General features: G+C 40.2%; 3 protein-coding genes across 5 annotated transcripts in view; 1 reads left to right on the top strand and 2 right to left on the bottom strand.

Moving 5' to 3' along the window:
- Positions 1–13,250, bottom strand: part of LOC310635846 (zinc finger protein 197-like) — a 97,965-nt gene that overhangs the window by 4,512 nt on the left and 80,203 nt on the right. The window contains exon 4 of one of the 2 annotated variants that reach the window (XM_083355150.1): positions 8,187–11,548. The exons of the other annotated variant lie outside the window; for it this stretch is intronic. Within the exon in view, the coding sequence (XP_083211276.1) occupies positions 9,246–11,548 (2,303 nt within the window). The 3' untranslated portion in view covers positions 8,187–9,245. Of the gene's footprint in view, positions 1–8,186; positions 11,549–13,250 lie in introns of those variants that run through there. 2 annotated transcript variants of the gene reach the window in all.
- LOC310635849 (cholinesterase-like) overlaps positions 1–13,250 on the top strand; it is a gene marked incomplete at its 5' end in the record, with an annotated part of 82,139 nt that overhangs the window by 31,779 nt on the left and 37,110 nt on the right. The gene's annotated exons all lie outside the window — the stretch shown is intronic.
- The window catches only part of LOC310635847 (zinc finger protein 287-like), a 35,711-nt gene that overhangs the window by 16,752 nt on the left and 5,709 nt on the right, over positions 1–13,250 (bottom strand). The gene's annotated exons all lie outside the window — the stretch shown is intronic.

Below are 13,250 nucleotides of genomic sequence, written 5' to 3'. Positions count from 1 at the left end.
CAGGAACTTAGCAGAATAGGCTGTAGGCTTACTTTTTCAGAGATTTTACCAGTGTATAAGGAGCAAATTGGAAAAGGCCAGCGTATAGCAGAATTTAATATGTGGCTAAAGGAGTGGTGTAAAGGAGAAGGCTTTGGTTATATTAGTCACGATGTCTGTAGCTGGTCCAATGAAAAAATGTATAAAAGAGATGGTCTGCATCCATCCAAGAAAGGGACTGAGTTACTTAGCAATAAAATCACAGCTTTTTGGAGGAACATTTAAACTAAATAATGGAGATAGTGAGTTAATTGATACAGAACATCACTGTCCCCGGCAATCTAAGAAAATAGGGGAAGCCAGGCACCACACAAGTTATGCAGCAAGTAAACACAGGGTCAGTCATAAAGGACTCAAATGTCTATACACTAATGCACAGAGTATGAACAGTAAGCAGGGTGAACTAGAAATTCAGGTAAATGAGGGCGGATATGATATTGTTGCCATTATGGAAACATGGTGGGATGAAACCTACAAATGGAACACACAGCTAGAGGGATTTAAACTATGTAAAAGAAACAGACTAAACAAAAGAGGAGGTGGAGTTGCTCTATGTATAAGAAATAACTTTATCTCTACAGAAATAGAGCATAACAATGACGAAAACTGTAAACTTGAATGCATTTGGGTCAATATAAAAGGGGGGGAAATGACATTGCCATAGGTGTATACTATAGGCCACCCAACCAAGCAGAGGAAATAGATGAACTTTTTGCTAGTCAGCTAACTAAGGTATGTAAGAAGCACATCACAATAGTAATGGGGGACTTTAATTACCCTGATATCAACTGGGAGACAAACTCTGCACCAAGTGGAAGATCAAACAGATTCCTGTCAAACCTAGCAGACAACTTTCTCTCCCAAAAAGTAGAGAAGGGAACTAGGGGATTAGCCATATTGGATTTAATTCTCATAAACAGAGATAAAATAATAGATGTCGAAGCCACAGGAACCTTGGGGGGAAGTGATCATGCAATATTGGAATTCAGCATTCTGGAGGCACAAGCAATAGAACACAGCCAAACTAGTGTCTTGGACTTTAAAAGAGCTAATTTCAATAAACTTAGAGAGACCATGGGAAGAATTCCATGGATGAGAATCCTAAATGGGAAAACAATGACCTAAATCCCCCTTATCTCAACTTCTCGCTTTAACCCTCTAATTAGTAATGTGAAATCCCCTCTAATAAATCAAAACCCCAATTTTCTTCAGCCACATTCTGGCTTTTTTGCTTTGCCAACTCGCCTCCCATGTTAGTGCTTTTAGATCATCAAATAGATCTCCCTCTATTATTATACATATTATTTGAAATAAGGGAGATCATTTAGTTGCCAACTATTCAATTTCTTTTATTAATTAAATTAGTCCTTCCATTGACTATCATGTTATCTCGTTTTTCTTATCCACTTTTTCCCTTGCCTTGCCTTTCATTTCTTTCTTCATTCATCCCTGTTTTATTTATCCCTCATAATCCTTCTTTTTCTAGTTTATTGTTTATTACGTAGGGAATACACCTCAGGAAGATGTGCTTGCAGGGAGGAGACAAGATGGCGACACATTAGCAGCTCCTGAAATAAAGTTCTGGCTTGTGACAGGCCTTATATCTTCTGGCTTATATCTATGACCTAAAAATTGTCATTCAGAGGCAAGAATCTGGACTAGCCACAGCAATGATACTGGGACCCATCAATCCATATATCAGGAATGAAAAGAGAAAAACTAAAGTTCAATTTTAACTGCAAGACCTGAAGATTCCAATGGTTTGAAGAGATTCTTCTGGATTTGTAGGTGACAATGCAAGAGGGGGAAAAAAAGAGAGATTTAGCTACAATTAATGAAAGAATGTAGATGGAGAGAAAAAAGGGGTTAAAAAGAATTCAGTTAACCTCTCTGCTCTTTTCAGTCTTACTGTCCAGTTTGACACAGAATTGACAATTAAATAAAAAGCTTCAAACATGAGCTTCTCAAATCCTTCCAAAAACTTTCATGTGTTAATACATTTTTAAAGCAACTAAAGAGTTTAGTACATGAGTATAATACATGACTCGAACATAACCACAGCATTGATATTTAATTTTATTTAAATCAAATTTAGACTTCTTCTCAGCCCTCATCACACTATAGAATAGTAAAATGCTTGGAAAGAAAATTTGCACAATCACTTGTGGGGCTTCTGGTCATTCTGGCTTCGTTTTTGAGAGAGGAATTTTTCATCGTTTCAGTTCTTCCCAGACGCTAAACATTGATGGGCATGTAGCGCTGCTGCGCCGAATGGCAGCGTTCTGAAGCTGCCCGATCCTGGGAAGCGTCAAAGCGCCCGGAGGCAGCAAAAATCAGCTGTCTCGCGGCGCTGGAGCTTCTCCCTCGGGAGAAGAGGGAGAAGCGAGCCGGACTGGGTAGAGGTAGAGCTCCCCTGCGATTCTCCCAAGTAGTTTGGGGGATAACAGGGTGAGCCCCCTCGGAGCCCAGGTTTTCTCCGCTCTCAGGACGTCTTCGCTCCAAAAGGAGTGGAACAAGACACGACAACTGCACCTGCTGCTTAGAGGGGATTGTGAGTATTTCGTTCCTTTGAAAAGCAGGCAGAGCAAAGCAGGAAGATCTGAATTTTCAAATTGGATTTTAACTTTAACTCAGTTTCATTATCTTCTTCAAGTTTCAAGTTTGAAATGGAGTAAAAATGGCGCTGGAATGTTTCTCTCCTGTGTGAAGTGACTGTGTTTGAAAATTGTTATATTTTGCTACAAAGCAAGAGATACAATTTGCAACTGACTTTATCCAGTATTGGATTTTGCTTATTTGAAAGCCTGCTCCCTTTTCTTCTTATTGAAGGTTAAGAATTTTGGGAGAATTGTTATTTTTTCTTCCCTTTTTTTCCTGAACTTTGATTCTGCTGGGTGAAAGAGGAAATCGAAACCTAAGAGAGGGCTGCGAGATGTGGGGGAGGGCCTCCACTTTCTAAGAATGTTATTTCCTCACCTATACCACAAGCTGTAGGGCAGACTTCGATGAAACCTACAGTACAACCACCCTCTCCCCCACCTCCTGCATTTACACTTACAGACATTCAGCAAGTTGTGATGCAGTCAACACAGGTTTTGCAGCAAGAAATAAAGAAAACAAGGGAAGAATTTGTTAATCAAAACAACCAGATCAGGGAAGATATAGTGCTTGCACTTCAGGGTTTGGCTGCACATATAGAACGCCTGGATGTTCGTGTGGACTCAGTTATGGAGTATGTGGAGAATTTGGAAAATAAAATTATTGATGCTGAACAGAAGATTGATAGAGCAGAGGCCAAGATTGACAGAACAGAAGACGAGGTTACTATATCAGAATACAAGAACATGGAGTTTGCTTTGCGTATCAGAGGCCTCAAAGAGAATCCTAAAGAAGATTTGGAATGGGAAATAGCACGAGCAGTGGCTCCTGTTTTGAAATGTGAACCTGAAGAACTACTTAAGGAAATGGATAAGACATTTAGGGTTAACTCCTGGATTGCTAGGCAAAAAAATCTACCTAGAGATGTAGTGATTTATTTTTCCAGGAGATCAACCAGAAATTCTATTATCCAGGCTTTTTATCGGGGGAAATTTCAGATTGCAGGCCAAGATATTATGATTTTAAAGGAGATACCTTCAAAAATTCTTAGAAAAAGGAAAGACTTTGCCTTTTTGTCTGATGAGCTTAAGAAGCGACAAATCCAGTTCAGATGGGAAATACCTATTGGAATTGTGGTAAATTATGCAGGGACCAGATACAGATTGGATACAATTTTAAAAGCAAAAGATTTCTACACTAAGGTCCTGAAAGCAGGTCTACCACCGTCTCCCCGAATTAAAAGAACAGAAGCAAGACAAGAAGATAAACAATTGAGTGAAGGGGCAATGTCATTGCCTCTTGAGGAGATGCAGAAGGCGGAGGCTATGGAGCAGAGTTTGGCATTAAAGGAAGACTCAAAAGAACAGAGGATGACAAGAGCTGCATATAAGCGTATGGAAAAAGAGCAAAAACAAAAGCCTATAACTGGTCCAGCTACGCAAGATGCGGCTGTTTCAGAGCCTGTGGGAGGAGCACGTCCGAAGAGAGCAACAGCTGATCTTCAGGCCATGTTCCAAAGGCTCATGGTCACCAGAGATGGTGAAGTTCCTGACATGGAATGTTAATGGCTTAAATTCACCACAGAAAAGAAAGTATTTTTTTATCTGAAACAACATAAAAATGACATTGTTTGCTTACAAGAGACACATATTGCATGAAAAGATCAAAAATATCTGATTAATTCCTGATTGGGAACACATTTTGCATCTTTTGCTCCGGACAAGAAGGCTGGAGTGGTTATTTACTTAAGAAAAGACTTTTCGGCAAGATTGATTGAATCGGATAAACAAGGGAGATATGTTAGTATTGAATTAACACTACAAGGAAAGAAAGTTCTTCTTATTGGATTATATGCTCCAAATCAACAACAGCAAAAAAAATTTAAATTTTTACATCAGAGACTAATTGAACTGGATTACAAATCTGTTATTATGATGGGGGACTGGAATGGAGTTTTGGTGCCATCTGAAGACAAGAAGGGATCTTCTAAAAACTTTTTTAATTCGAAATTGCCTAAAGCTTTTTTTGATTTGAAGGAAGATCTGGAATTAAGAGATGTATGGCGGGAAAGAAATATGAGATACAGAGATTTTACTTTTTTTCGGATAGACGTAAATCCTTCTCCAGGACTGAGTTTATTTTGATTACTACTGATCTTTCTTCTTCGGTTAAGAACGTTAAGATTTTTTCTAGGACAATGTCTGACCATAGTCCTGTTTGGTTGGAGTTCTTTGCTGAAGATGCTAGTAGAAGATCCTGGAGGCTGAATGAGAATTTATTTACAAATGGCTTGTTCTTGCAGAAATGTAGAGAACATATGAAATAATTTTTTGTTACAAATATGCATAAAGGTACCTCGATAGAAATGGTTTGGGATGCTAGTAAAGCCTATATGAGAGGGGTTTTGATTTATATGAATAATGCTTATAGGCGTAAGCAAATGCAAAAACGTTTAGATATTGAGGAAGAGATTAAAACTAAGGAGAAAAAGTTCATTTCGAATCCATTGGATAATAATTTAAGGATCTCAATACATTTATTGAAAGAACAATTTAATATGCTACTGGCTGATCAAGTAGCAACTAATTTGCGCTATGCCAAACACAATACTTTTTGTAACGCTAATAAGCCTGGTAGATGGTTGGCTTATCAATTAAGGAAAAAACAGAAATCACGTACTATAGATAAAATAGAATATAAAGGAAAAGAAGTCTACCAACAAAATTTGATTAAGGAGTTTTTTAGATTTTTACTCGAAATTATATTCTAAAGAAAATATACAAGCTTTAGATATAGACAAGTATTTACAGGGAGCTCATTTTCCAAGACTTTCAAAAGAACAACAACTTGAGATGAACTGCCCAATTACATCAGAAGAAATTTCTTTAGCTATTAAACAGTTGAAATTGGGCAAGGCTCCGGGAACAGATGGATTAACAGCAATTTACTATAAAAAGTTGTTGCCTGAAATGATTGAACCCTTAAAGATTTTGTTTAATGAAATTCAGACTGGAGGTGTAGTTCCTCCATCATGGAGGACAGCTTTTGTATCGTTGATTCCAAAGGAGGATCAAGACCTTACTCAACCTAAAAATTATAGACCTATATCGCTTTTAAATACAGATTATAAGATTTTTGCTAAAGTATTGGCTAATAGATTAATGCAAGTTTTGAAACAAATGATTCATAGTGATCAATCGGGATTTATATCTGAAAGGTATATGAAATACAACGTAAGACAAATTGTAAACTTGCTTGAATACTTGGACAAGAACAACCAAGTCCCTGCAGCATTGATATTTTTGGATGCAGAGAAAGCCTTTGACCAATTGAATTGGCAATTTTTATTAAGAGTTGTTGAGGAGATGAATTTTGGAGAAGGTTTTCTACATGCTATGAAAGTTATATATCAACAACAAACTGCACAAATTATAGTTAATGGGGGATTAACAGAGACCTTTAAAATTGAAAAAGGTACAAGACAGGGATGCCCCCTATCACCATTATTGTTTGTTTTAACATTAGAGATTTTATTAATCAAAATTCGAGAGTCCTCTATGATAAAGGGAATTAAAATAAAACAGAATGATTATAGATTGAGAGCTTTTGCTGATGACTTGGTTGTGACAGTATCCCAACCGTTACAGTCGGTTATAGATTTGATGGAAATTATAACTCAGTATGGTAAGGTTTCTGGGTTCAAGGTGAATAGTAATAAGACTAAGATATTATCTAAGAACTTATCTATGAGTGAAAGGGATATGTTATCTAAATTAACAGGTTTTGAAATAGTGAAGAAGGTTAAATATTTAGGAGTATATATTGCAGCCTCAAATGTAAAATTGTATAAGAATAATTATGAAACACTATGGTTGAAGGTACAAAGGGACTTAAATAATTGGAAAAAATTACAATTATCATTACTGGGAAGAATTGCAGTTGTTAAAATGAATGTTCTACCAAAGTTTCTCTTTTTGTTTCAAATGATACCTATATTGAAAAAGGATGCCAACCTTGATCAATGGCAGAAGGGTATTAACAAATTTATTTGGGCGGGGAAAAAACCAAGAGTTAAATTTAAGATTTTACAAGATGCCAGGGAAAGAGGGGGACTCAAGGCACCGAATTTGAAATTGTATTATGATGCGGTTGCCTTGACGTGGGTTAGTGATTGGCTTAATTTAACTAATAAGAGAATACTTCATCTTGAGGGATGGGATTTGGTATATGGATGGCATGCATATTTGCTTTACGATAAGAAGGTGGACAGGGCTTTTAAATCCCATATTCTTAGAAGTGCTGGAAAAAGTATTATAATAAGTTAAATTATAAAATACCGATTTGGGGAATTCCTGGACACGCGATAGAGGGCGTATCTATGGGAGTGAGTATGGATATGGTTTCTTATAAGGAACTACTTAGATTGCAAGGGAATGATTGGCAACTTAAATCATTAGAGGAGTTAAGACAAGAAAACATAAGTTACTCTTGGTTTCAATATACCCAATTGAAAGTTAGGTGGAAGTCAGATCAAAAGGTTGGCATCACAATTACAGATCAAAATTTAGTAAAACAAATTAGAGATTTAAATTGTGCACATATAAAGAGGATATATACCGTAATGCTTTAATTGAATTGGATTCGGAAACGGAACTGGTTAAAGACTGTATGATAAAGTGGGCACAAAATATTCAAGAACCAATTTCGTTGGACACCTGGGAGATAATTTGGGTCAGAAATGTTAAATTTACTCAGGCTCAAAACTTAAGAGAAATTTTTTATAAAATGTTTTATAGATGGCATCTGGATCCCAAGAAGTTGTCCAACATGTATCCTAATTTACAGTCTAAATGTTGGAGATGTGGTAGTTTAGAAGCTACCTATTTTCACATGTGGTGGACTTGTAGAAATATAAAAGCTTTTTGGATCAAAATTTGGTGGAACATTCAAAAGATTTTTAAGAGAAAGATAAAGTTTTCTCCGCAATTGTTTTTATTGGGTATTGTAGATTGTGATGTTAAAGAAACTAACTTGAAGTTGAACATGATAACAGCAGCACGGTTACTGGTGGGACAATATTGGAAGGATAGTCTGCCTACTATAGAAGAATGGGTGTTTAAAGTTTCGAATCTTGCAGAAATGTCTAAGATTTCTGCTTATTTGAAAGATCATTCACAGGAAAGATATATTTCAGTTTGGAGGAGATGGATAAATTATATTCAGAACAAATATGGGACTAAAAAGTTCCATTTAGCTTATGAGTAGATTTTAGTGGGATATTATTATTGGTGCATTGTTTGTAGTTATGTTAAAGGGGAGTTAAAGCACATTATGAATTTGGTTAATTGTATATTATGCATAATTTTTATTTAGAATATGATTATTGTAACTATAATCCTGTATTTAGCTCTGGGAAGTGGGTGGGGGAAGTGGGTGGGTTTGGGGTGGGAGGGATTTGGGGATATATTGTAAAATTTTGTTTTTGTAAAACTCATTAATAAAAAAAGAGATTAGTACATGAGTATAATACATGACTCGAACATAACCACAGCATTGATATTTAATTTTATTTAAATCAAATTTAGACTTCTTCTCAGCCCTCATCACACTATAGAATAGCAAAATGCTTGGGAAAAAAATTTGCACAATCACTTGTGGGGCTTCTGGTCATTCTGGCTTCGTTTTTGAGAGAGGAATTCTTCATCGTTTCAGTTCTACCCAGACGCTAAACATTGATGGGCATGTGGCAATTCCCTCATACATCTTCAGGCCTTGGAATGAATAATGTTCCCTCTTTCTCCATAGATACTGGTTGACTCAGGTCTCAGTTGTACACTGAGAATGCAAATTTGATTACATTTGGGGTGCCCCAGTTCTACACCAAGGGTATACATTTGATTTTTCTTTTATTTTTTCATTTGTGCTTGGGGAAGCAGCACCTTTTGAATGTCTTCACATCCTTTTGAGAGCTATGACCAAGTGGGAGAAACATGTCAATTGGGGATCAGGAAGCGCATTACTGAAAAAATAAAATAAAATGAACCTATACATGCATAAATTCAAAAACCTACAGATAATAATTATAATGGCACATGCCCATTGTTTTTATTTTCGTTACTAAATTCATCTCTCAAGGCCTCTAAGTTAGAAGGATGAAACAGACAAAAAAAAACCAACCTTCTTTTCAGAATTCAGTCTGTGTACATTGGAAATCCACAGACTAAGCTCACTAAGTCTATAATTAGCATACATTCTCACCCAAATGTATCTTTGTTTTGCGGATTGACTTCTCACATCTACGCATCATGTTATGGGAAGTAACAGTATGGCTTCGGCCGAAGCCCTTTCCACACTTTATAGGGCTTCTCCCCTGTATGTATCCTTTGATGGGATGTAAGTTTATTGTGTTGACTGAAGGCCTTTCCACATTCCATGCATTTATATGGCTTTTCTCTTGTGTGGACACCTTTGTGGGAAATAAGAACATTATGTTCGGCGAAGCCCTTTCCACGCTCCATGCATTTATATGGCCTCTCTCCCGTGTGGATTCTTTTATGGGAAATAAGATGAGTATTTCGGGTGAAGCCCTTCCCACACTCCATGCATTTCTATGGCCTCTCCCCTGTGTGTATCCTTTGATGGGTTGTAAGATGATACTGGCTGGTGAAGCCCTTTCCACACTCCATGCATTTATAAGGCTTCTCTCCTGTGTGGATGCTTTGATGGGATGTAAGATGACCCTGTTTGGTGAAGCCCTTTCCACACTCCATGCATTTATAGGGCTTCTCCCCTGTGTGTATCCTTTGATGGCATGTACGGTCACCGCTTCTCCTGAAGCCCTTTCCACACTCCATGAATTTATATGACTTCTCTCCTGTGTGGATCTTTTGATGGATTGTAAGATAAGTGTTTGTTTTGAAGCCCTTTCCACACTCCGTGCATTTATATGGCTTTTCCCCTGTGTGGATCCTTTGATGGGATACACGTTCACAGCTTGTTCTGAAATCCTTCCCACACTCCATGCATTTATATGGCCTCTCCCCTGTGTGTATCCTTTGATGGGATGTACGTTCACTGCTTGACGTGAAGCCCTTTCCACACTCCATGCATTTATAGGGCTTCTCACCTGTGTGGATCCTTTGATGGATTGTAAGGTGAGTGTTTGTTCTGAAGCCCTTTCCACACTCCGTGCATTTATATGGCTTTTCCCCTGTGTGGATCCTTTGATGGGATATACGTTCACAGCTTGTTCTGAAACCCTTCCCACACTCTATGCATTTATATGGCTTTTCCCCTGTGTGGATCCTTTGATGGGATATACGTTCACAGTTTGTTCTGAAATCCTTCCCACACTCCAAGCATTTATAGGGCTTCTCTCCCATGTGGATCCTTTGATGGGATGTAAGATGACTGTTTCTTCTGAAGCCCTTTCCACACTCCGTGCATCTATATGGCTTTTCCCCTGTGTGGATCCTTTGATGGGATGTATGTTCACCTCTTGTTCTGAAATCCTTTCCACACTCCATGCATTTATATGTCTTCTCTCCTGTGTGGATCCTTTGATGGGATGCAAGATAAGTCTTTCTTCTGAAATCCTTCCCACACTCCATGCATTTATATGGCATCTCCCCTGTGTGTATGCTTTGATGGATTGTAAGTTGAGTGTTTGTTCTGAAGCCCTTTCCACACTCCGTGCATTTATAGGGCTTCTCTCCTGTGTGGATCCTTTGATGGATTGTAAGTTGAGTGTTTGTTCTGAAGCCCTTTCCACACTCCGTGCATTTATATGGCTTTTCCCCTGTGTGCATCCTTTGATGGTATGTATGTTCACCTCTTGTTCTGAAATCCTTTCCACACTCCATGCATTTATATGGCCTCTCCCCTGTGTGTATCCTTCGATGGGATGTAAGTTCACTGCTTGTCCTGAAGCCCTTTCCACACTCCATGCATTTATAGGGCTTCTCTCCTGTGTGGCTCTTTTGATGGATTGTAAGATGAGTGTTTGTTCTGAAGCCCTTTCCACACTCTGTGCATTTATATGGCTTTTCCCCTGTGTGTATGCTTTGATGAGATGTACGTTCACCGCTTGTCGTGAAGCCCTTTCCACACTCCATGCATTTATAGGGCTTCTCTCCTGTGTGGATTCTTTGATGGATTGTAAGTTGAGTGTTTGTTTTGAAGCCCTTTCCACAGTCCGTGCATTTATATGGCTTTTCCCCTGTGTGGATCCTTTGATGGGATGTATGTTCACCTCTTGTTCTGAAATCCTTTCCACACTCCATGCATTTATATGGCTTCTCTCCTGTGTGTATCATTTGATGGGATCTAAGTTCCCAGCTTGTTCTGAAATCCTTTCCACACTCCATGCATTTATATGGCTTCTCTCCTACGTGGATCCTTTGATGGGATGTAAGATGCATTCGTTTGCTGAAGCCCTTTCCACACTTCCTGCATTTATATAGCTTTTCCCTTGTGCTTATCTTTTTATAAACAGTCTTATTTCCATCCTCAGTGCATTTATTTGGCTTCTCTCCCATGTGAAAACTTTTCTGTGACATAACAGACCCATTTTCTTGAGGAAGTGTGAAAGTCCAATTGTAATCTTTTCCTTTGTCTTTGGATATATAATCTTGTCCTTTGACTTGGGATAGATAGTGCTCATTTACATCTATTGTGTCTCTGAATAGTCTTAAACCTTTCCCAACGTATTCTTTCTTTATTTGTCCTCGTTGATCAATAAAGTCCTGCATCTGTGCATCAATGGAAGATGAGCTTTCCTTATTCCAATTATTTGAAGTGTTTCCTTCCTGCCTTTGGAATCCTGTCTGAATTGCAGGCTTTTCCATTACGTCTCTTTGTGTGAACACTTTCATTAGTTCTCTAGCGACTTTATTGTCATTCTCATTATCACCTTCAAAGGAAAAGAGAAATGAAAGTGATAGAAATGTTAGGGGAAATGATCACTCTGTCAGAAATCAGATAATCCCTGAGTTACGAACCTTCCCTTAGCGAAGGTTCGAATTTACACGATAATCTCTCAGTAGTGTTTACGAAAAACTCCTGAAATTACAAATGTTTCCACACTACGGCAGTCATTCACCCTTAGGAATGACCACAGTAGCACTGCAACATTCACCCTAGCTATTTCCTTCCCCCGCATCCCCGCCGCCGCCTCTGTCTCGGCCGCTGCTAGGAAGGTTGCCGGTGCTGCGGCCACCGCCGCCACTGCCTCCTCCGACACCAGGGCCCGACCGGGGGTGTTGCCGCTGGAGGAGGAGGCGGCTGCAGAGGCAGCTTCCTGGCGGTCTTCTTCCTCTCGGCTTCCTGCCTCTCCGCCCGCAGTGCGAGCTTGGACGTTACGGGGCTGGCCGGCCTGGACTGGGTCGGGCGAGTCGATCACCTCCTCCTCCTTCTCCCGCTCCCTCTCCTCTCCAGGGTGACCCTCCTGAATGTCTTTCCCGACAGCCCGCTTCACCCCGCTTGGTTTTGCAACTTGAAAAAGGACGCCTTGCTTGGGGGAGGGAAGGAGGCAAAGGCTCCGGCCGGGCGGTGCAGAAACGCTTCCTGAGCCGTGCCGGAGACCGCCGAGAAGGCTTGAAAGCTCACCGGAATCCCATCGCCCTCTCCCGGGGAATCACCCCGAATCTGAGGCGGGGAGAGGGAAAATGTGGGAGCAGGGAAGGCGAGGTGGAGGGGAGGGCAGGCGGGGGGCAGGACAGGGGAGAGAAGCGGAAAGCAACCAGCCGAGAGAGCAGGCGGTGGCGGCTGTACGAGCGGCGGCGGCAGCAGCCAAGTGGGAGGAGTCCTGATCCCTCGCTTCTGCTTTTCCCCCACCCAGCCCGGGAAGCCTCCTTCTCCCCCACCCCATCCCTCCCCCCCCAGCCCTGACTCCCTCCTCTCCTGGCCTTTTCCCCGGCGCGCACCTCCCCAAACCTCCCCAAACCAATGGCAGGTTTGGGGAGGTGCGCGCGCACCTCTCGGAATGTTGCAAAAGCTGCCGCGGCCCGTCTGCAAAGCTGCCGCTTTCAGCAGCTTTGCAGACGGGCCCATCACACATTTTTAAAAAGGCAACTGCGCGCGTCTGCGCAAGAAACGTTTATTGCGCATGCGCGTGCATGGACGCACGCACGCGGCTCCCACTTTTTTTTATGTGTGACGGAACTGGTTCCCAGTGGCTCTTTCCCTTTTTTGGGTTGCCGACCCCTGTCCTATAACTTATCTAGTCAGTGGGAGGAACTTCGCAGTTTATTACAGGATGTCTTGGATATGTGCCACGGTGGTTAAAGACCTTGTCTAATCAAGCATCATGCAAGCATCTATTGACATCTGTAAGTATGCCTAGCTGAGATGGGGAATTATTCCTTTTTACCTACGAGAATGGACAGATATGACTATGACCGGATGTATCTACTGCAAAGTAAGTGCCTGCTTAGAATTTCTGGACAATAAATATTTGTTTAAAACCATTTTTATGCTGCCTGGATCAGAACTATAATGCATCTCTGTTCACGGTTCCAGAATAAAGCCATTAAGTAAAAAAACATGAGTGTCAATTCTTGATAGGACTGACACGGAAGCATCTGGGCCAAAATAGTTGAAAACTGTTTGATGAA

Source organism: Vipera ursinii (assembly GCF_947247035.1).
Source record: "Vipera ursinii genome assembly, chromosome: 2".
NCBI classification, from domain to species: Eukaryota; Metazoa; Chordata; class Lepidosauria; order Squamata; family Viperidae; genus Vipera; species Vipera ursinii.
Note: the sequence above shows the minus strand (reverse complement) of the source record. Positions and strands in the feature narration are given on the sequence as shown.